Genomic DNA, 23225 nt, shown 5'->3' with positions numbered 1-23225 from the left:
TCAGTCATCAGTCTGAACAGCATATCCAGACCCCCTGCAGGCATTCTTGTGCCTGGCTAGAATCACAACTTCTTCGGGTTTGTAGGTCTTTCGAAAATCTCGACAAACTTTGACCGGAAAATCATCAGGTTTCAATCTGATCTGCCTGTTTCCGTATCGAACCCACAGGTCCCAGTCCTGGTGGTTGTCTGCGACTTTGAGAGCCTTGAGAGTGCGCTCGAGCATTTCCGAAGCTTTCTGGAAGGGAGTACTGGTCCTTTCATCGAAAGTTTCAAACTCTTCGCGACCTCGAGAGATATTTGTTGGACGTTGGTGGTCATCTTGGGCTTGGGCTTGAATAGTAGCATCATGATGCCCGGCCGAATCTCCGGCGAGACCATTCTCTTTTTCAGCGTCCCTGACATCTCTTCTCATCTCATCTCTCCATTGGAGAAATTCAAGAAACCCACTTTCAGTTTCAATCCCTTTATCCTCACAAAGACGATGATAGACCCTTTTGACCCGGATCAATTCCGTTTTGATTTCAGCTCCTCTATTGATTTCTTCGGCAAGAAGCTCCCAAGCAACTGCGACCTCCTCCTTGGACCTTCTGAGTTCCCTTCCAATACCCTCGATTTGCTGTTCGCATTTCTTGAAACTTGATTCGAGGTTTTGGTATTGGGCAATTGGAACGCAAGTAGCTTCTGTATGAGGGACATACTCGTCGTGCTGAGGAGAATGTGGGAGCTGAGCATCGTTGATGGCATTGAGGATGCTGATACGATGACCAACAGACTCGACGTCAATGTCTCGAAGAAGACGGTGAGTCATCTTGAGAAGACACTCGCCATTAATATCGTGTTCTGTAAACACCATCAAATTAGCTTCCGTCCCCGGGACCGATTTGAGATCCAGACCAAGTACAGTCTCGTTTACGGCAGAGAAGAGTAGTAGATACGTGCCCTTGAAGTTATTGCAGTATTGAGCATGTCCAATCTCGGCGATCCAACGAGAGACATCGCGGACAGTCCAATCGGTCATATCAATGAAGTTGTTCTCTAAGCCTTCGGGGCTCCCGTGTTGATGGTGGTTGTGACCAGACATGTTTGGGTTTAGCTTGGCTTTCATTATGGTTCTGTTTGATTCGGTTCTAGGGATCCCGTTGGGACGTGACGTTGTCAACGGTGAAGATAGTAGTGCGTGTAACGTTGTGTATGTGCGTGCGAGTGCTGTTAGTGGAAAGATGAATGTTTACAGTCATGTCTACGATAGCAACGGGGCACCGTCGTCATTACAAGTGTCTACAACAACACATCTTCCCTGTTGGATATTGTGTGACCTCATCTGGAAACTCCTCCTTGTAAAATACATATATCCAGGAGAGTACACACACGAGACTAGAGCCGTTCAATCAGATGTCTTAGCTGTCAAGCTCTTGCCATGCCAAATAATGATTTCCCAGAGCCTTGAACATATCTCCTGGTATACCATAGCTCGATATCGCTGTATATATACTCGGGAAATCTTCGAAAGAGTTCAACTATTGGCGACTCATGTGCATGTGGATCTAGAGCATATAACATTGTAACAAATACCGTAGTTGAATGAGATAATAGTTTATATATTTCCATCTATCAAAGCAAATATATACAGATTCACACGCCTGGCTATAATAGATATATACATCTAATTAATTTATTTCCTCCTATTTCGCGAACTCGGCTAAGTAAAATATCAATGATTTAGCAGCTCAACTTCTGCCCGGCATTAGCCGAAGTGTAAGAATCCACATCCCCAACCGCCAAAGTGGTATAAGAATATGGCACACTACTCAAAGTCCCCACTGGCAAAATCGGTGTCTTTCCGGTTCCATAATCATTTCCTCTAGTAACCACATACCCCGTAGTCTTGGACTCCTCATAATCAATAGATGCAACATTAACCCACTTAGAATATTCCACCAGCATCTGAGCTCCCATACGGGATGTATATCCCAACGACGAGTTTTCAAAGTAGTTATTAACCACATGGACTGTTCCGAATCGAACAGAGGGTTGTCGAGAGTTACAGTTTGACCAACGGTTGCGGAGGTAGGTTACGCGTAGGTGGCCGGTGTCTTCGGCGGCGTTGTTGTCGGAGTGGCCGATTAAGGAGCATTTGTAGTGGTCATGGATAAAAGTGTTTGAAACGGTGACGAAGTCAGTAGCGTGAGACATGTCTAGTGCTCCGTCGTAGTAGTCTTTATCATGATCCTGGTCGGATGAAAGATCACAATGGTCAACAAGGACGTTTGTAGTCTCTTGAATGATGATGTTATCAATCGGAGCAAGACATTTTGAGATCTTAAGGTTTGAAAAGACGATGTTCTTGCGACGCCAGGCTCGGAGACCAACGCCGATCAATTGGGAGCCGGATTTTCCGATTACGTGGGTGTTAGAACCGACATCGACTTGTTGGTTGCCGGAAATGGTGCCGGAGATGTAAACGATCTTTGGGTTATCGTTGTTAAGGGCAGAGACGAGGGCGTCGAGGGTGCTGACTGTGGTCACGGTGCCGCCGATGCCGCCGGTGGTTCCACCATTTTGGGTGCAGTATCCAACGCTGTACATAGGGATTGTTAGGATCAGGGTTATCTTTGATATTATAGTATTACACTAGATAGGTATTGACATACGTGCACTGAGCAATACAGGAGCCACTAGCTGCCGGCTGAGATGCCGTCTTAGTCGTCGAAGTAGCAAGTGTAGTGCTAGCCTTGGTAGTAGTGGTCTTGATAGTGGTAACAGCAGCGGTGGTCTTCGTCGATGTGGTAGTCGACTTTGTTGTTGTCTTGGTCGTAGCAGTCGTGCCGGTCGACTGAAGGCATTGAGAGTACCCTACTCAAAGCATCTATTAATACTATTCTTCACTTTCAAGATATCAAGAGGATTGCTAGAACTCACATTCACTGGAATAAACACAGGTCCATCCTGAGACGCAAGTGGTAGAACCCGTGAATCCTGAACCACCGCACTGAGCATACGGCTGGGCTTGCGCATTAACTGCCGCAGCAATGGCGAGGCCGAAAAGAACCTTTGTAACCATTATTGTATTAATTGTTTTCTTCACTGAAGAATTAGCGACACTACAAAAGCAATAACAAGCGAAGTGAAGATATCGATATAGACAGATAAAACTATTACACAGGCCAAAGACCTGCTCTCCTTATATAGGTTTTGAATCTTTCCAATTTCTCCTGATATAAACTTTATAGAATCAATCAGATGAAAGTTCGGATTTGCGAAACCCCGCGACGTAATTGTCTCAAGCTCAAGTTAACCGTACCCCTCCGCTCCCCGTTTACTTCCCATGGTTCCAATCACCGTACCGCCCCTTGACCACCAACAAACGAAGCTTTTGCCAAAACTCTCTCACATGAAAAATTCCCAAAATTTCCACCACTCATAATCGTTACCGGATTTCACAACCCCAGTAGACGGACAAATCTCGATCCTGAAATCCATGGTTTAATAGCAAGGGGTGTGGGGCCTTAACATACGCAATACAAGAATACAGTATCCATAATTATGGTTTTTGTCGCTTGGCGGTATTAGATCGTTTGGTCTTGTCAAAAGGTTAGCATTCGGTACCCCTATGCGGGGAAAACGGACCGAAGATCGCTGGGTGTGCCCCACGCGTTTGAAATTCGTCGGTGTCGAAGGTATCCTGGTTCAGCGGTTGTGGTGATTGGCCCAGTACCGACTCTAATGGCCTAATGAGGAATAGTGAGCTGCAGGGATTTGTCAGGGATAAAGAATAGCCAAGCTCTGCTGTTGGTGGGACTTGATGAGTTCGAGTTGTTGTGAGAAAAACAGAACGAAATTTTCCGATGGAGAATAGATATCCAGGCACGGAAGGCATTATGATTTCTGCAGGATCAGGGCCGAATAGAAGATGTTGCTACTCAGCAGGCGGTTGAAATATTGTGGATGCCGGGTTTATGATCGATGACATCCATTGGTGAATTTAAGATTGATGTCGAATCTTTTGTACACTGATCAAAGTCCCTTGGTCTATCTACAAGATGGGCTAACGCAGCCTCCCATATACAATTTTATAATCGCTAATCCCGTCTTGGTTTTCTGGTGAGCACAAATATTTTTCAAGTTTAACATGGAGAGTAGTCATCAAATCTGACAAACAGGTTGTAGTTAAAGCAGCCTCAAATCCAGTCTCTTTACCATTACCAAACGCCGGTTGACTACAAGTGTCCCCAAATCCTAGTCTTATATTCTAAGTGTATGGGCTCGAGGCACGAAGGTAGCGAAAGATAAATTGATAAACAATTCCAAACAAACGATATAAAATGCTGAAATCTTGAGACTCCGCATCCACCATCTGGGCCGTCTTTGTAATGCAATACGTATATATGGGACTAAGCGTTAGCCTAGGTGGTAGTTATCATCGTCGTCCTTGCTATTTTATCGTCCAGCCGTTCTATTGGGCAACCTGGGGTGGGGGCGTATTACACTGTAGGCCCATCTGGGAAAGGCTTTGTCCCATCGCTAGACTCTTCAGCTATACCGCATTAAAGGTATTGGGAATAATATATTCCGAGAGTTTAGTAGTACTATTTTTCCTGATATATCGACAGGATTTTAGAGCTTACAGGCGTTGACAAGGTTACAAGTAGTTCCTGATACACAGATTGTAGGCCCCAAGAACCCGAGGCCACCACATTGACCCCATTTTGGGGCTCGCGCTCCAGCTTGCGCATTCACTACAACCGCAAGGGCGAGGCCAAGAAGAACTTTTGGGACCATAATTTTCTTACCCACCGAAGAATGAGCGCTATTAATATTGGAAGGTAGAACAAATAAATTGAGGATGGATACTGTCGATAGAGAAGACAAATCATAAGGCTGACCAACGATTTACTCTCCTTATATAAGTTTCGAGTCTCTCCGGTTCCTAATAATGTAAAGTCCGACGCTGATAGCAAGTCTACGTGGGGGCTCGAATTCCATGACATAATCGTCTCAAGGTCAACCCTCAACCCCCCCTCACTTCTCGTTGAGGGTCCACCCAACAAACAAAACTTTTGTTCTACCATAGTCTATGCACGACTGTAATCCTAGCCGACGGACAAATCTCTGCTAAAATCCTTGGTTTCGACGAAGAACTGGAATCTTAAAATGCACGATACAACACATATTAATGTATGTGCATTACGGTGCATGCATGTACACGGCATGAGGAATGAAGGCGGGTTCAGCCTCGAGACTAGAGGCGGATTGTACTTTTTCGCTTGGCATTAAGCCGCTCGGTTTTATCAAAGTTCCGATCTTGAAGTCATTCTGGTTCAGCGGTTGCGCATGTGGTGATCGGCCTAACATCGCTACTGCGGCCTAATGAAGAATAGTGGATTCCAGGGATATGTCAGGCATCGATCGGGTTCTAGACTTGGGTTGCGAAGAAAATAAGGCAAAATTTTCTGTAGATGCTGGAGCAGTTGCTTTGCAGCCCATACGGAGTTGATAGGCTTGATTTTTAAATTGAGGTTCTTGATATTTCCACCGTGTTTGCGGGCAAACTACCAAGCACTATCTAGAGCACAATCTTGTCTCGTGGACCAAATGCTGCTCTTTAGAAAAATCCTTTCCACGATTTCTTTCTTCGAATAATTTTAGCTCCCGCCCCGCCCCCGCCTATTTTTTTCTCCTAAACGAGGGATCGAAACATAGTAGAATAGACGCAATATCAGTAAGGTCTCTTTATCTGATTCACAGAATCAACCTTTTATTATCTAGAAAGGAAGAAGTCGGCGATGCCCTTCGAAAGAGAGAGGTTTCCCGGAGCTACTGTTCGATTGCATGGGGCCAAACTCCAATCCAGGGTACCAGGCTAGAGCTTGGTGTAGCTTGTGAGTGAAAAATAGTTAAGGGGCACATTGTATCGGTATTAGTGACACGGCTTGGTATGCACTTACCTCATAATATCTATCGGACAATACAGCCTCGTCACCCTATGAAACGGTGCCTCACAACACACTATCTTGTTGCACTTCCGTATCCGGTAATCATCCCAAACCGTCCACGACACGTAACCACGCGAGATCGCGTCGGTCACACAAGCAGCCCATCGCGCCAAGCCGCATCTTAAGCTTCTCGCCCAAAAATTTGCCTAACAGTAGTTACCAACGTTAGTATGCAGCGAACGTAACTAGGGGCGCGCAAAGAAAATTCAATTTCCAAACCGGCATATATTTTTACATATAAAGTGCTGTATATAAATCTAAGTCAGCTAATTGGTAAATTGGCGATAGCTTCATCCAAGCTCCCAGTATTATCTTAGTACTCGGAACGAAGGCGAGTACTCTTCTACATATGTATTACTGCACCGTCTTGAAATTCCGTAGACAGCAATAGCGCATATGTACATGTACAATAAAAATAATGCAGTAATGCTTCGAACAAAGTGCCTTAAGCAAAGCAAGAAACCTTCCTCGAATTCAATGTTTTTCTCATTAACCCCGTCATAAATGATATATAAAGGCTTTCATTTCCGCATTCAGCTAGCTATACAACCATGACCATCCACGTTCGTCCCCAGGCTTTAAAATCTGCATATGCGTAAATCATATCGCACCGGAAAACAAAAAAAGAAGTGAAAGTCAACACCATCATAATGTAAGTTTAAACCGCCCTCGTGCCAGCCACTAGTGAAGCTAGTTGGTGTCGACTAGGGGACAGGCAAGGCAAGGAGAAGGAGAAAGGGCTACCAGAGAGAAGGGCAAGTAGAGAGAAGGAAAAAACATAATTTAATTACACGCTAGTGATCCATAACCAGGCATATAAAACGTGCTACCAAAGAAGTGAAAAGAGGTGAGAGGAGGAAGAGGGGGAGGGGGAGCAAGTTATAACATCGAAGTTAGGGGAAAAATCTTTGTTTTATCGATCATATTACGACAATAATAAAGGGGCCTAGAGAGGCCAAGTTTTATACATTGAAGAAGGAGGCATGGAGGTTGGGAGAGGGAGGGTGGGGGATAAAAGAGTAAAAAGTGAGAAGTCGAGAGGGAATGAAGGATAATGCCTTCATCAAACTTACCCTGTAATAAAGAACAGGGTTTTGGGATAAAGAAAACGGCCGAGGGGTCCTACAGATCCCATCGGACAAACCACAAAACATCACTTTAAGCAACAACCGCGGCCACGATGGCCAAGAAAAAGACACCGGGTATCTACCGGGGTTAATCGGCCTAGCCGATTAAGACCTCTTGGGGGGTCTGTAGACCGCCCCATACTTTTCTGTATCCAGTCTTTCGCCGACTGTGAAGCAAACAATTCCTTCTCTGAGACAGTTCGAACAAGCAAAATCCTCTCCGTCGACCCACTGATTTTCCGTCTCAACTTCTTCGCTACCGAGCGGATACTGACTAGTAAATGCGCAGTGCGGGCTCAACCCCTGCTCCTTGCGTTGGAGGTTGCGTTTATGGGCGTAGGATCTCCAGAAACCCGGCGTAACCGCAACTTCGCGGATACGTTCCGTCGTTTTGGGGAGGAGTCCTTGCATTTGTTCACGAATCTTCTCGTCGTCGACCAGGAGACTTCGGCCGTGCTTGAATCCGGAGATAAGAGTGAAATCGAACATCTTTTTGGGGTAGGCAGCCCAAGGTGATTTTTGAGGAGTCTTCTTGGTGACTCGCGGGGATTTGTTAGATTTTGCTGGTGATTTCGCCCCCTTTGATGGGGTTTTCCCTGAAACCTTAGCTGGAGATTTGGCAGGGGCCTTTGCTGGAGATTTAGTAGTTTGTGTAGCCTTTACCTTTGGAGGGGCACTGGCAGGGGATGGTTGGACGGCTGCTTGTGCTGCTGCAGCCGCTGCAGCCGCACCTCGCTTGGGCCCACGGCGATTGACAGGGGTGGATGTTTGCGAGAGCGTGGTGGGCTTTCGAGCAGGGGATCGCCTACGTGGTAGGACGGATGGAAGAAATGGTGGAGAGGTGGCTGGTGGGGTCATAATCTTAGCAAAGTTCTTGTTTGATTCTAGAGCATTGCTATACCGCTCTGTCTGGCGCCGTGTGCGCTTCGCAGGGCGCTCCGCACTATCTGAGGCTTCTGTGGCCTCTGCTTGAGTCGGAGGTACTCCATTGTATTCCGCCTGGCGGTCGGGAATTCTGTTCGCACCGTCGACGGTTGCTATATCGCTAGACTGGTCGCGTCCACGTTTAGTACCGATTAGCTCGACAGTTTCATTGCCATTGATGGGTTCGACCACGGCTGCTGCCTCGGAGTGTCGGATTCTGGTGGAGCGTCGAAGCGGCTGCTCTTCTTCGGGTTCTTCGGCCTGTTGTTCCTCCGGAGCTTCTGCTTCTTCTTCCTCGGGTTCGACGTCGTTTTCGTCCTGTTCGGCGTCCCCCTCCTCTTCAGCTTCCTCTTCTTCGGCTTCCTCATCCTCATCCTCCTCCTCGTCGCCTCCCAATTCGGCCTCCTCCCCTTCTTCGCCTTGTTCATTCTCGACCTCGTAGTATTCGTATTCCTCTTCCTCCTCCTCGGGTTCCCCAGTGTTATTAGCTTCTTCAACTCCAGGGGTCTCCTCGACTTGTAGACGCCGACTAGCTCTCCTATAGGACGCACCAGCTTGTAAGCTCCTCTCGGCTTGTAACTGCAGCTCCGCCTGATTAGCCAGCTCTTCTTCCTCTTCTTCATCATACTCATCCCCGCTAGCATCATAATCACCGGTCAGAACAGCAACGTTCTTCCTGAGTCTATCATGAGCAACATTCTGACTTTCCAATTCATCCCTCAACAGTCGGATGGTATGTTTGTACTTCTGTCTCTCCTGCGCCCAGATAGCTTCCCGTCCTTTGATCTCCCTTCTCAAGACGATAACTTCTTTCTCTCTTCTTGCTAGCGCTACGTTCCTCTCCTGGACTCTTTCGATGCCACTTTTGACTTCGTGGTTAACTTCCTCCCGTAAGTTTTCCAGCTCCTCGGCAGTTAGCTTATGCTCGGACGATTGCTTTGTTTGTTCGGCTTTAGTCGATGAGATCTCTAAGCGAAGGCGCTCATTTTCGCGAACAAGGTCCTCGACGCGTTTGGAATGGTCGCGAAGCATTGGTTCCTCCATGAATGCTGTGCCAAACTGAGCCCATAGCTGCTGGAATTTTGTTTTAGCATCCAAACTAAGCGGTGATGATGGTGTAGACATTGTTCCTCTTATTTTTTTCCCTTTCTTCCGATGATGATGATGGAAGTGGCGGGTGTGCGACAAGGGGGGAAGGTTGTCGCGGGTTGAGTCCCTTTGGATCCTTGGACGGACGGGAAAAAATTAGTTCGTGATTTTTAGGTGTTTGACATACAGCTGAGTACGTCCCGGTTGGTTTGATAGGAGAGTTTTCCGGATCCCTCCAGACAGACGAGACGAGACAGAATGATAGTATATAGTAAGTATAAACCTGATGGAAATAAACAGAAAGCAGCACAGAACAGGATAGGATAGGACAGGGGAGCTAGAGATGAAGTTGGGGTGTGATGGCGATGGGTGATGTTGGGCTGACTGTTGATTGATTGATCGATTGATTGACAGGCAGGTTGCTTTGGCTGTGATTGGTTTGGAGGGGCGGAAAAGATTTCGGGTGATGACGAAGTAAACAGTTTGCTGGAAAGGGGAAGGCTGGAAAGGAGACCACTCTCTCAACACATTTTATATCTCCCTCGACTTATACGCCCGGAAAACTATTCACTTTGTCTATTCCAAGTCATTATGGAGAGTGCGGAGTGAAGGGATTGCTTTCTGTGTGTGTGGAGAATACGTTCACCAATTACTTGACGATCCATTGGTAGTCATTGGTTTTCTATCTATACTAGTTAAGTACCTACCAGGGTGTGTAACTGAACTTGAAGTTTATGAAAATCTTTCGGCTCTGGGCACATGTGGATGGAGATAATATATCGTATATTTTATTTGGAATAACTTGCATATTGATATTTACAAATTATTGGCTAGTCGTATAATGAGTAGATTGTTTAGTATAAGAGTAGGCAGAGGGCCACTGGTAGACTTGGCGGCACTGTAGCCTGGTTTCATATAATCTTAGCGACAGCTTATGAATAGAGCAGACGGGGTTCCTTGCTATTATATTAGTATTGCAATTACACCTGTTAGTGACAAATTTAGCCTGCTGATCTATCTGATTAGTTAGCTGCGCGAATTGCTTAATTAACGTACGAGTTAATATTCGGTAACTGACCTAAGGCGTACAAGGTACGGGAAGAAAGCTTCTGCCTCTTGTCCGCTAGAAATTTTATAAATTCAAGGTATATATATGGAGAGTTCCCTTATATCTCCAGCGCTCCGGTTGTTTACATATATAAAACGTTTATGTAGCAGTTCCCGTGATGACGAGGCACAGCTTTGCAGGCTAGGTCACGCCTCGAGTCGACTTTAGGCCTTCTTTTTACCTTTAATTATGTATAAATAATTCATAAAAAGAATTTTATGGCCCTTAATTCGAAATATGGCCTTGCCGATTCTATTCTTCGCGAGTGTGATGTATAGATTAAGGCTAGTTCGAAGCTATAGATACTGTACTAGTTAAGTCGCGAGAGTTCTATATCATTTATCAATCTCGAAGAATGTTGTTTGCAGTCTCAGATTAGACTTCAAAAAAACGGCGTATGTTTAGTGGTAACTAGTAGGCATTTTATGGTAGTAGATAACTACGATTTGGGAATACGTAGATCTAGAAGTCATGTGGAAGGATCTGAGCTATACATGGTAATCCATCGTGGACGGTAGGTTGTACTGTGACATATCGAGCTCTATGTTCATAATGCACTCTCATAGATCTTGGTCTTAGATGCTAAGATTGAAATGAGCTAATTTAGTAAATTAGGTGACAGGGCCTTTGATACGGGAACAGAAGTCGCTATCGTTATTGAAAAGCTCCATAGTACTATAGTGCGGGAAGGGATATCTAGATTGGCCCCCAAAGCTAACGAAAGGTGAGGATAAAAAATTTAAAAGAGAAACAGAAATAAGAGAAAAATCGCGAAGAAGTTGAAAAAGAAAATCAGTGAATTGGGTGGTATCTATAAGGGCCTCATTGCTCGCCTCGCGTCAGATTTGGCGCTGAACTACATCTATAGAGTGTACTTGTAGACTTTTCAAAGGTAAACAGCGATTAGACTATCGATGCCTAGCTTGCCGACAAAAGTGTATGTATATAAGGGTTAGGTGCCCAAATGTATTGGAACACTCAATTGCTGGTTGCCTCGACTATACTACGTATATTTTATTTTTTCGTATATATAGACTGAATGGTTGAAGCAAAGCTACGAAGTTTAAGCAGCCTAGGATCCAGGCGCTGAGTTTAAGAGTCCTAGACTTAGATATCGTATATATACAGAATGCCAATTTTTCTCACAGTAGTGAAAGCATCTTATAGATATCTATGACAAGACCGTGGGGATAAGAATAATTACGCTTTCATCATGATAAAGAAAGGAACGCCAGCGGTGGTAGTGTGTTAATAGTAGTAGTGTTGGTAGTATTAGTATCTACGAAAACAAAGATTTGGCCGACCCTGGCCCTACCCTTCCCCTTTCTCTTTCTCTTCTCCTTCTCCTTCCCCTTCCCCTTCCCCTTCCCCTTCCCCTTCCCCTTCCCCTTCCCCTTCCCCTTCTCCACCTTCCTCTTCTCCACCTTCATCTTCTCCACCCCCCTGCCCACCCTCTTCTCCATTCCCCTTTCCCTTCTCTTCCCCCCGATCCCTCTCCTCCTTCCAATCCCAGTTGATGAACTGGTCCATGAACAAGTCCTCGTCCAGACGAGCCCTCTTTCGGGCTTGTTCGCCGTAGTCGTCTCCAAATTCACCGTTAACAGTAAGTGGGCTACCCAATAGCCCAAGAGTTGGGACCTTAAAGTATTGGTCCTCTGGCCTTGAGTCTGGGTTCAACTCAGCAACCTGCTGATCCTGATGGTTCTCCCAGTACCTCGTAAGCTCATGCCAGATCCTGGACCCACATTGGTCCTCGTCCACCTTGTCAAAGGTGTATTCGGGCTCTGCGGGTCCAGGACCGATAGAGTGTCCCCCCACAGCTGGCGGGAGAGCGGGGGCGTTACCGGTAAGGCGGGATTCGACCGCGTCATCGCTGTCAGCGAAGACCTCGGTCTTCTTCTTCATATCCTTGAGCCAGCTCTCGCTAGCTGACTCATTGGATTCGGTATTGCCCGCCTGGCCAGACTGCTGGCCCCAGATGCTGAGCTGTGCCGCCTGGAGAAGCTTGAATGGGACACGAGACGGACCGGCCCTCCTCATGGCCGCCTCGATTTCGTCCTGGTACCAATCATGCCTATCATCAAGCTTTTCTTCCCCGGTACGGTCTTCCGGACTTTTAGCCCTCCCTTTCCCCTTTTCATCCTTTCCTTTCTCTTTGATATTATCCACCGCAAAGGACCGTTTTGCGGCGGGATTACTGGCCACGCCGTGGAAGAACAACTCGGAGTCCCAGAATGTATTTTGCGGCATAGGTGAGTTTTTCTCGGGAACCCCTCCCTCAGGGGTCTTATATGAGTGTTCTGCCGGAGAGATCTCATCAATATCAAGTCTCTTCAGAAAAGAGGGACCTCGTTCAAGTAGCAACCGTCTTTTTTTACCTCGGGGGCCTGGAGGTGTCCAGCGGATAATGTTGCTTTGTTTTGCTTCAGCAACGGGGTTGACTTCAGCGACAGCCCCGACCGGGGTTTCAATAGTGGAGGGCTCCCCGAGAGGTTCTTGAGTGAGCTTCATGGTGCGAGATAAGTTTGCTGGTGAGCTCGCGTGGATGTCGTGATATAGTTTTGTCAATGGTTCTAATGAAAGTGGAGAGGGGGCTAACAACGAGATTTCAGGTGGGCGTGAGCGTAGAGGACTTAGAGGGACTGGAGAAAGAATGCTTTGCTCTGGGAGCTGGCGTTTTGTGGGCATTGGTAAAGCACGTCGATGCTCAGCAATGACGTCGGGTCGTGGCGTTGATGGGACTACAAGCCCTTCTTTGCCAGCAGGATGGCTCGCCGAATTACCACAATTATGTTTCTCCGGAGCTAGGTTGGTAGCAGACTTAGCTTCTGCGATGACATCAGCTTCTTGCATATTCGGCCTTTGTTCTGGACGACCAACAACGGCTTTATCGCCTAACCCAGCTTTTTTGGAGTCCATAGTCTCCAATTCTTTCTTCGTCTTTGCTTTCTCTAGGACCATTAGCAACTTAGTCTTCTTTTCTTTGTCAAAGCCTTTGATTTGGCCAGCTATATCCTTGACTGCCGACGACTTATTTTCTTTTCGAGGAGGGCTCGAGGAAGGGGGGTTCTCCTGAACGGTGGGTAACTTTGCGTCGTGGTATACCTGGTTAGTAGCTTGATAGCCGATAGCGTCATGGCTGATGTTGGAATTTTGAGGATTTAAGAATCTGTCGTCTGCAGTAGGACTAACATTCTGGGGAATAATAGTAGGTCGGGCATTCGGAGAGACGAAGTTTTGAGAAGGAGCAGATCCTTGATCGACTGAACGTCCAGTATCTGGAGTCAGAGGAACCTGATACTGGGCGTATCCCTGGATAGCGTCATATGGCGCACCTCGATAAACCCCATGGCTAGGTGCTTGTTCACTATGGTAAACTCCTCGATAAAATTGGCCTTGAGACTGAGGAAAGCTTTGGCCGGATTCGGGTCCAGCATTTAGGGGCAGTGGGTTTTGATAAGGGACAGGTATTTGGCTTGCTGGATGGCCAAGGGCTGGAAGAAGGGGGTTTTGGTGGTGAATAGACTCCTGGGAGCCTCGGCTACCAGTATTTTGGGGGGAGAAGCTCCTGGAGGGATGTGCTTGTATATAGCCAGCATCTGGGGGCAGCGGATTTTGATATCCACCGAATTCCAGACCAGCTACATAAGCGGCATTTGGACGCAGTGGGGTTTGATATTGTCTTAACCCCTGGTTGTTGGCATACCCGGCATTTAGTGGGTAGGAAATTTCAGGATAGGCAAACCCACGGCCTGCGGCGGGTCCGGCGCCTGGGAGAATAGAGTGATAAACCCGAGCTGGAAGAAATGAAGCAGACGTTGCTTCTGTGGAAGGGGCAAGAATAATCTCCTCAAAGAGGGAGGAGGAGGAGGACACAGGTGGAGCTCGTTCCATTTTTGCTAAAAGCAGATTTTATTAGCATTGTTGCTAGATAAAGCTGATACCTAGACCTTTACTTACCAAATAATGTCAATTGAACACGGGGATGTGTGAAAACAGTTTGGTGGGGCACCGAAAGAGGGCTATCGGCAATGAGATGATGTTCAAGGGCTTTGAGGTAAGTCTTTCTTGCTTGCTAGGTTTGCGGGGATCTTAGTCGTGACTGGCCCAAGATCAGGACCTAAAATGATAGATAGATACGACAGTTACAAGACCCGTTATACCACAAGTGTCAACGGGAGACTGAGAAGACCGAGCAAGGCAAGGACTTCCGCGATAGTGAGGCAGAAGGATAGTTTGGAATGATGGAGCTTCCAATGGGTCAACAACGGAGTGTAAGAAGAGTGATGGGGGCAACTGACGTACGATAGTGATGGTGACGATGATGAATAGAGTTATGATGAGGAGAAGAGCTAACAAATGAAGGAAAGGGAACTCGATTGTGTGGAAAAAGAGTTAAAAATTGAAGCTAGTTGGACGTTTAGTTCAACGGATGGATGCAAAAGACGCCCTTAAAGAAGTAGCAAACAAGATGCTTGCGGAGGGGTTTCTTCAACTTTTAAATGAGATAGGTTGGAAGCATAGAGATTTTCTATGAGGTTGTCTGATTGTTATATATCCTATCATTGATCAATTTGAGGGACCAAGATGAGTTTATGTTTATCTCCCTTAATATATTTTGGTATCCGGAGATATAGTTTCGTTGAAGCTTTGATATTTCGTACGGAATGAGATACTAACCTTGACTTCGCACAGGATTGAATGATGAGATGTCGGAGTATAATACACTTCTAAAGTTCGATTTCGTGATAGTGATATCAACTAAGTATACGCATACCGGACTCAAACCGTCAATGACAAAGATCAGGTCAGATCGATCCGCTAGGGAAATTCTTTGCAATTTGGTTCTCGATACGGGAACAAGGAATGAATGGGTATTTGACGAGGCTGAGGAGGTTGATCTGGTTGACGAGGCTGTAATCTGATGATTGTAGCTGAATATGTCACCGGGACGTGGTTAAAGCGTTGGGGGATGTGGTATTCTGCAATCTTATAGTTGCCATTCTTGGGGCGTCTATTTGGGATTCTGGGTCTAACTACATTTGCGAGGCCGGATGGTATATATTTGGACATAAATGGGTGACCCGCCGTCGATCACACTTTTTTAAATCCAAAATTAGATTGTTAAAGTTTATATACAAAGCATTTACTGACCATGTTAGCAACAGAGGATAGACACGGTAACCTCTGAGAGCGATCTTAAATTGCTACCTTGCTTGTAAATGAAGATCTCGTTGACTTGGCCTATTTTTATATCGTCCGACGACAATCACGCTCTTTCATCCGGATGGAAGATATTTAAAGATGCTAGTCTCTGACGATGTTCCGCACCGTTCATCTTCTGATATCTGTCATTGAAACCTGGACATTCTTCAAGCTACTTATCTGGCTGGCTTTCAACCGCAAGGCTACCCAAAAGACACCGTTCCAGGAAGACTTATTCGACGAAGAAAGTGAAAGTACATCCGAAGAACTCGACAGTATTGCAACCAGCAAAAATGCGTCCGAACGGTCTCGATCAAGCTGGATGTGGAGGAGAACTGGAAGAAAAGATAGGAAACGAGAACAGCAGCGTCAAGAGGAATGATAAGAAGCTGACGGCTCGACTGGATCCTAAAGCTGGACACTGGTCTTCAATCTGGTGGAAGAATAGAGGGGTTTCTCCCAAACTAGCATCGCAGTCTACTGCACCGAAGGCACCTTTAAACGGACATACCATCCGCGATATCAACGGAAAGCTATGCGGAATTGACCTACATGGAGATCTGGATGTCCCACCGTTGAACAAGGATACCCGTCGTACTATGTGTATAAAACCGGCTGGTATCTCTCCAACAGCATCCAAAGTTCGTCCGCTGTCTCTTGAACACTCCTTATCGACCGCCTCACTGGAATTGCTCGCGACTGAAAAGCTAGCTACGCCATGCTCCCTAGGTTCCAGACGGACTATCAGTCCACTGCCAACTAGATTACGCCAATCCTCGTCCGCCTTTTCGGATAAATCGTCTGTCTACTCAGTTAGCACTGTCCATGAAGCCAAGGAGCCAATTTCCTACAATCAGAAACGATCCATTCCTCACCTCAGAATAAACACCGGTATATGCACACTCTATCCTTCAGACAAAGAATATCTAGAGACCTCCAATGAGTACCCTCAAACCCCTACAGCAGATTCTCGCTTTGCATGGGATAAAGAAACCATATCTTATCGGGGTATCATCTGTGGCATCGATCGGTATGGTAATAGTATTTATAGAGATGCCTTGTTAGGAGAACTTGACTATGAGTCGGGCGATTCTTCGGAAACGACAAAAAGGGATTCGGTGTCTACTAAAGCGACTTTACAAACTTTAGCGAACACAAATCCTTCGACGCCCAGTAGCTACCGCAGTAGCTGCATTGAGGTAAAGCCCTTGCTGAAATCACCAGAACCACTATCAGGGTTACCACGACCTCCAACTATGCTTGAAATGAGGAATGAGTTTTTAAGAGGCTTGCCAGATGACGACGATGAACTCTCTACAATTGCTTCTTTAAGAACCCGTCAGCTAGAAGAAGATATCATGTCCTGCCTTGAAGGCGAATCCAGATATCCATATTCAACCAGAAGAAATTCCACTCGTCGGATTAGATACGACGGCGAGAATGGGGAGGGCTTGAACCGTATAGAAGATAATTCGAACTATAATAGCGAAGAAGAATCCGCTAATAACGGTATGATCGAGTCATGGCGCTCCAGTGTCTCCCATTCGAATGCTCAATCTCAAGTTGCAATCACGAATCCATCCGAGTCTCCTACTTTACAGATTCTTGGTTACGGTCGTCGGAGATCGTCAGATGATGGTACTAGCAACATTGGAAGTAGCCTGATTGGAGCTTTGGAACCACAGCATACGGGGCTAAAAAGACTATCCATTTCCCGACGACGATATGACCGGAGAGCAGGATATGAGGCTAGCGAAGCTGGAGGACCGTCCGTTAAAAACGAAAGGGACGAACAAGAAATCAGAAGTTTGAAGGCTGAAGTCGAAGCAGCCGTAAGTCCAATACTCATCATACACTCTTACCCTCATGGAAAAATTTTTATTAATAAAATTTGTTATCTAGCGCTCAAAAACTCTATCCTTCCAAACCATCCTCCAAAGAACTTCCCAACGCTTTGTAGACTCTCAAAACCAAAATGAGGAGTTACAACGACAAATCGCAGACCTAAGGGACCACCAAAAACTTCTCTATGATGCCTTGACGGCGTCTAACGAGCACCGTGAAAGCTTGCCCTCCGGGGATCCGGAGGATAGCCACAATGGCGAAGTACCCGAAGGCGTTACGGAAATGACATACAAAGATGATATTAATGATATCATAGAGGAGAATACCCGGCTCAAAGTGCAGGTTAAGTCTCTGGCACGAGAGCTGGCTGGAAGGGAGGAGGAAGTTCGACTTTTGATCGAAGAAATGGGGAAAGAGAGAGGTATATATCGTGCATCTGAGAGAGCGAATGCTGAGAATAGGAAGGACGAAAGAAGGAATCAGCAGGCAATGGCGGATAAGTCCGCGAGTAGGATGGCTGAGAAGCTGAAATGGTGGAGGAGGTTTCTCTTGGGTTAGTAAATACAAGGAAACTCCCTTTTGTGGCGATATAGCAAGGAAGTTGGAGCTCCTTGACTGATTGGTGTAGAGTGTGTGATGTACTATGGAAAGCCGTTACGTTTTCCTTCGTGGGATTTTTAGTCTTCGTTTTCTCTTGTTTATAATTAATTGCGTCCCTCGTTATTGGTGATTAATTCATGAATACTTCCCTACTCAAATTAGTGGCCGCAGTTGTGATCAATTCTTTTTCTCTGAAGCGGTCATAATAATTCCGGATATTGAGGCTTCAAAGGCTTGAAACTCTTTTGGATTGGGCATAACTTGAAAATTGAATGTTTTTATCTTCCCCGGACGCCGGCTACTTTGAGACCAGCTGAGTTCGCGTATTTTTCGTAGCTTCTTAGCTCTGCCCGGAAAGTCAATCCATTACCCGACCAATCGTAAAAGTTTTCACTATTGTGCCAACTCAACGTGCATGGATTAGCTTCTGTTATATCACGTGGCAAAATTAATTACCTCCCAGTTAACTAGACGCAAGATCATTAACCTAAGAATTCCCAAGTTGGTGTCATAATTATATATAGTGCGCAGTCAGCAGTTATAATCTACTATTAATTTCAGTCTTGTATCTGAATTTTATAGTACCCTTTTCTCGATCTAAAGAGTTCTATGTCAATATTGGACGTCGCCATGCACATGAATCAATCCAGCCTCGATATAGCCATCAAAAATGGTGACTTCTTCAACCTCTCCACGGGCGACTGTCTGCAGCTCCTGAAACAAGAATACGCCGTCGAACTCGACTGGTTAAAAACTGCTTACTCGGTCCCAGGCCCAACAAGTGAACGTTTTAATACCCTGTCTCCCTCACTGCACCTATACGACACCGAGTTTGACGAAGTGAATAGGACTTTGGTCAGCGTTCTCTCCCTCCGCTGGATTTACAACAAGGACTATGATACCTTCGTTAGCCACCAAGTACCACATATCAAACTCACTCGCGAGTCGTTTAATTGGATATCTACTTTCTTTCACAATAGGATTGATGATAGTAGCAGCGACGATATATACTCACTCATTACTTCTATAATTATCAACGACCTAGGGAAATCTGAGTCCTTGATAACAGAATTTCAACGGGTTACAAACATCAATATCTCGAAGCTCAATCATGATATGATCCTTTATCAAGTCGTCAACAAGTATCCCCACTTAGTCCCTTCAATATCAAAACTCCCACCACCCCGTAAAGCGGATTTGATTCTGGGAATTCAACTCGGGGCGGAATTCAATTTCGGTCAATTAGCATAAGCAGAGAATGTGCCAGCTTCTTTACTTGGCGTAGCGGCGATGAAAGGACATACTCATGCATTTGACTTACGATTCATGGAGCAAATTCTGGATATAGCGGGTGCGGCAGGACATGTGGACCATATTTGTGCCAAAAAACTCACAGAACCAGTGTTCCAAGCATTTAAAAACGTTTACGATGTTTCCATCGGTATTATTGAGGGTAGATTAGGGGTTCGCGAAGCATATGATCTAAACCTGACGAAGAGGGTTGAATTGTTAATCAATGTTGGGTGGGAAAAAGGTCGAGAGTTCGATATTAGCGAACCTGTTTATCGGGCCGTAATGCGATTACTGTGCACCACGAACTCGTCGGATATTGACGGTGCAGATTTGATCTACGATACATTCTTTGAAGTCCTCGGTGAGGATTCTCGACGTTTTTTAGTCCAAGGCCTCAACTCCGACGGGTCGTTGGAACGACCAGCCGCTCAGGCTACGTATATTCCAGCGGTATGCTCTGCAACAATAGGTGCGACGAAAAATTGTACCAAATCTGAACAAAAAAAGGCTCTGGCGGCCGTATTTCGGTATTTAGCGCGGACATTACACGTTGATGTCGAACAAGTCCAGAAAAAACTGCCACCAGGAGTGACCGTAATCGAGAGGGACATTCGAAGGACCATTATGGATATAGTCCATTCTGACGGCTTCCCAGGTAATCCGGACATTTTGGACAATGTTGACCTACCAAATGACGAAGTTGCGAATATGGCAGTCGGATACGAGTGGATAATTGTATGACTGGCTTGTGAGTTCCTCTTTGTGTTATTATAGAATAGAAAGTCTATGAACATATTTATCAACTATGGGGTTAGAAGGACGTACAGAGTGATGATGCCTAAGTTAGGAGCAAATGGCTGGATATATAGTTTTATAGAAGAAAGGGTAATAAGATCGGGTAGGAGGTATAAAAGCGTTGTCGAAGGCTTCTAGTACGAAGATATTGCACATCATAGGAGATTTTCTTATAATCATATTTTTTTCTATCACTGGAACTCCACAGTACTCCGAGAACTTCCAGCCTAACTAGCTTTATCTAAAAGTCGCTAGTTCTAATATACCCACTTGCTGGTATACTTATATACAAGAATACTTCAAAAAAGAAGAAGAAGACTTTGTGCTCCACGCAATGCAAAACAGCGAGAACTCCAAACGATGATGACAGCGAGAATTGATATATATCAATTCCCAAACTTCGGAAAAAGTTATAAGAAGGAGTTAAAAGTCGAGATGAGAGGTTCTAAAACCACCAAGGCAACTAATTCCATTCAATTGAAAGTCCTACTTTCTGACCAGGCCAATAAATCCAATCGTGGTTCGGCTTGCAGAGGCCCAAAGTTGGGATATAATTTGTTGCATCGATACCGAAAGCATACCATCCAGACTCTATTCTCTTCGCTCCAGCACCGCATGCAAGATCGGTTCCAGTCAAAGCGCACTTGATTGGATACGAGTTATAGTCCGGAATAGCCTGAGTTTCTGCAGCCATCAGGAAGACAAAACTGGGGACTCTAATCATCGGATCTCCTTCCTTCTCGGGAGGATACCGGGAGTCGTCGTCGAAATCTGTAGAGTAAGTTAGGTTTAACCCTCCGGATATGCTTGAGATGACGCCGTCTTTGTTCATCTTGAAGTCGATTGAATCATCACGATTCGGGGTGAACATGCTATAGTAAATTCCCGGCTGCTCGTCGAATACTGGGCCGGGGAAAAGGTATCTACCATCGTGAAGACCACCCTTGAGCTTTATTTTGAAAGTTGTACTTTGTGGACGAGCGCTTGGTGTCGACTTTACAACTTCAACAACGGTTTTAACTGATGTTGCAGCTGCAGCAGTGACAATAACAGTCGAAGTTGGAATAGGGAGAGTGGTCGTATGTAGCTTTGTGACACAATTCGTAATAGTTGTAGAACGAGGAGTCACAGCCGGTAGAACGACGTTGGCTTTGGCGGTGTTAAGCTCAGCGATGATACAAGAACAAGCGCTCAGAAATCTGCGTCCGACTTCGCCACTACACACGCTTGATACATATTTAGGGATTGGTATTTCCGCGCGTTTTACAAGTTTGGGGGTTGATGTGGTGCCGGCGGCCTCCATCGCAGGGGGTAATGTCGTGTATATTGTCGTGGTTATGATTTTTGCTTCGCCTATTGTTGTTTTGTGTAGGACAACGGCGGAGGGTGTAATTATTACTTGTTTTACTTGCATTACATCTCGTGTGTATGTGCTGGAAAACGTTTCGAATTAGAAATTCTGCTTTGCAAATTTGAAAGAATCTCGAAACCTATTTTTGATGGCGGTACTCACTAAGTCGGAGGATCCGTTTTAGCTGCAGACGCGTATGACAGACATTCCTTAGTCAACTTCTTTCCGAGTAGTCCTATAAAAAACAAGATCCCATATGGGATTTTAGGAGTTAGTGGAGTTTTCCAAACTGCTTCCAAGCCCATAAGCGTTTAAACCAGCTATTTACCTCGGAAACAATTATCACGGTTGCAACCAGCAGCGTTGGCCGAAGCTGCTAAGCCAAACAATAACCACGTAGTAAGGGACTTCATATTTGTCGGAGGGCGATTCGAATCTCGTATCCTGGCTCCTAAAAATCGATGGGTTCTAAACCTGTCCTCGGGATGAAAGATTTCTCTTCAAGCTCAGGAAAGGGACCGAAGGTATCTGACAAATCTGTACATGCTTCCGAAATATATAGTTCCCTACTCCAATTCCATTTATCACGGTATTCGCGTAGATTGGCCGGAAATGTGGAAAACAATCTCATTGTAGTATCCGTCTAGTTAACTGTATCCCGGAGCGCGATATTAGGCAAAATGGTCAAGTCGAAAATATTCTTGTGTGTCGACCCGAATATTTGAGTGCTCAAGCTATTTGAGAAACCCAAATGGCCATCCTAGCTTTCTAGTTTTCCTATAGGGAAAAAAACATCAGGTAGATTCAGGCCGCCTACGGAGTACCACCCGAAGAATCGCAAATCCCTGCCCATTGTTTTCCCCTGTGGTATTTAAAGCGACAAAAGCAATATATCTAATGCATATGAAGATCACGCAGGGAAAAATTAATCGACTGAAGAGTCTCCTCTAGCGAACGGGGATTTCGTTCCGTCCCGAATTCTATAAAATTCGCTTATACTTTCTGTGTTGGCTGCAAAGCGCTTGACATAGCCGAATTCAGAGCTACTCGGCAAAGCGATTAAACGAAAGAACCAATGCAACGGTGATATGTTGGGGAGCTCAATTGATTTATTCTCTATTTCTCTTGCTGGTTTCATTTAGGACGTTTTGTGGGTACTGTAGAAAGCCATCTGTATCTATGGAAATAATTTAACTTTCCCGGTCCCAGTTATTGCGTTTTATGAGAATATGCTTAAATTCGACCGCTGAAAAATCGCAGACCAGCGATGTTTAACTACTAACCAGAAAGTCTTTTAGGTCTAGTGTTGTAGAGGAGTAAGCGAGGTCCTTTCTAAGTGGAGTGCCTAGCAGTACCGAGGGCATATTAGGCGGATGCGAGTACATTTTGGCATATCACCTATGCTCCCTCTAGGAACTTTATCGTTAAGCTTATTCCTAAGGTAGACCTGGGGTGCCATAGCGCTAACTTTTTAGGACTAGGGTATGTTGCTGCTCAGTAAAAGTTCCCATTGGGATGCTCAGTGAGGCGAATATTTGCAAGGGAGAGCTCAAAAATATGGGGAGCTAGCGGCACGTTTCGACTGAATGACATGAGAGGACTTTCTTTATGAAATCTGGTAAATGGCCCCGCGATGGCTCAATCATGTGCATCGCCTTTAAAACTTGCCCGGTGATTCGCGTGAGAGATACCCCATTCAGAAGAATCCTGTTTCAAATCCACAGACAGAAAGGGAGCTATTTCTAAAAACGCAGCGAGCTTAGGATTTATTCTAGAATTAATTTATGCAAGTATTAGCTATTAGTTCCTCGTCGTATAGCCCAAGCTCTCCATGCGGTGTCTCTTCCTAGAGTGTATATTTTGGTTCGCTCGCCGGCCATTTACAACCATAAC

General features: G+C 45.5%; 8 protein-coding genes across 8 annotated transcripts; 3 read left to right on the top strand and 5 right to left on the bottom strand.

The window, feature by feature from the left end:
* AOL_s00079g430 (uncharacterized protein) lies at positions 1 to 1083 on the bottom strand (the record flags this gene model as incomplete). The annotated part of the gene is made up of 1 exon (XM_011124305.1): positions 1 to 1083. The coding sequence occupies one exon, from the start codon at positions 1081 to 1083 to the stop codon at positions 1 to 3; it is 1083 nt and encodes a 360-aa protein (XP_011122607.1).
* A 638-nt stretch (positions 1084 to 1721) lies between these two features.
* On the bottom strand, positions 1722 to 3063 carry AOL_s00079g429 (uncharacterized protein; the record flags this gene model as incomplete). Its single annotated transcript, XM_011124304.1, has 3 exons — positions 1722 to 2580; positions 2654 to 2855; positions 2922 to 3063. The coding sequence occupies 3 exons, from the start codon at positions 3061 to 3063 to the stop codon at positions 1722 to 1724; spliced, it is 1203 nt and encodes a 400-aa protein (XP_011122606.1).
* A 4164-nt stretch (positions 3064 to 7227) lies between these two features.
* On the bottom strand, positions 7228 to 9171 carry AOL_s00079g428 (uncharacterized protein; the record flags this gene model as incomplete). Its single annotated transcript, XM_011124303.1, has 1 exon — positions 7228 to 9171. One exon carries the CDS (start codon positions 9169 to 9171, stop codon positions 7228 to 7230), a length of 1944 nt encoding a protein of 647 aa, XP_011122605.1.
* Positions 9172 to 11554: 2383 nt separating this feature from the next.
* Positions 11555 to 14137, bottom strand: AOL_s00079g427 (uncharacterized protein; the record flags this gene model as incomplete). The annotated part of the gene is made up of 1 exon (XM_011124302.1): positions 11555 to 14137. One exon carries the CDS (start codon positions 14135 to 14137, stop codon positions 11555 to 11557), a length of 2583 nt encoding a protein of 860 aa, XP_011122604.1.
* Positions 14138 to 15741: 1604 nt separating this feature from the next.
* Positions 15742 to 17851, top strand: AOL_s00079g426 (uncharacterized protein; the record flags this gene model as incomplete). The annotated part of the gene is made up of 2 exons (XM_011124301.1): positions 15742 to 17280; positions 17351 to 17851. The coding sequence occupies 2 exons, from the start codon at positions 15742 to 15744 to the stop codon at positions 17849 to 17851; spliced, it is 2040 nt and encodes a 679-aa protein (XP_011122603.1).
* A 672-nt stretch (positions 17852 to 18523) lies between these two features.
* On the top strand, positions 18524 to 19144 carry AOL_s00079g425 (uncharacterized protein; the record flags this gene model as incomplete). The annotated part of the gene is made up of 1 exon (XM_011124300.1): positions 18524 to 19144. The coding sequence occupies one exon, from the start codon at positions 18524 to 18526 to the stop codon at positions 19142 to 19144; it is 621 nt and encodes a 206-aa protein (XP_011122602.1).
* A 39-nt stretch (positions 19145 to 19183) lies between these two features.
* AOL_s00079g424 (uncharacterized protein) lies at positions 19184 to 19927 on the top strand (the record flags this gene model as incomplete). The annotated part of the gene is made up of 1 exon (XM_011124299.1): positions 19184 to 19927. The coding sequence occupies one exon, from the start codon at positions 19184 to 19186 to the stop codon at positions 19925 to 19927; it is 744 nt and encodes a 247-aa protein (XP_011122601.1).
* A 517-nt stretch (positions 19928 to 20444) lies between these two features.
* Positions 20445 to 21745, bottom strand: AOL_s00079g423 (uncharacterized protein; the record flags this gene model as incomplete). Its single annotated transcript, XM_011124298.1, has 3 exons — positions 20445 to 21414; positions 21495 to 21567; positions 21661 to 21745. The coding sequence occupies 3 exons, from the start codon at positions 21743 to 21745 to the stop codon at positions 20445 to 20447; spliced, it is 1128 nt and encodes a 375-aa protein (XP_011122600.1).
* Between the last annotated feature and the right edge of the window lie 1480 nt (positions 21746 to 23225).

The sequence above is a fragment of the Orbilia oligospora genome (genome assembly GCF_000225545.1).
Source record: "Orbilia oligospora ATCC 24927 unplaced genomic scaffold scaffold00079, whole genome shotgun sequence".
Lineage (NCBI taxonomy): Eukaryota > Fungi > Ascomycota > Orbiliomycetes > Orbiliales > Orbiliaceae > Orbilia > Orbilia oligospora.
Note: the sequence above shows the minus strand (reverse complement) of the source record. Positions and strands in the feature narration are given on the sequence as shown.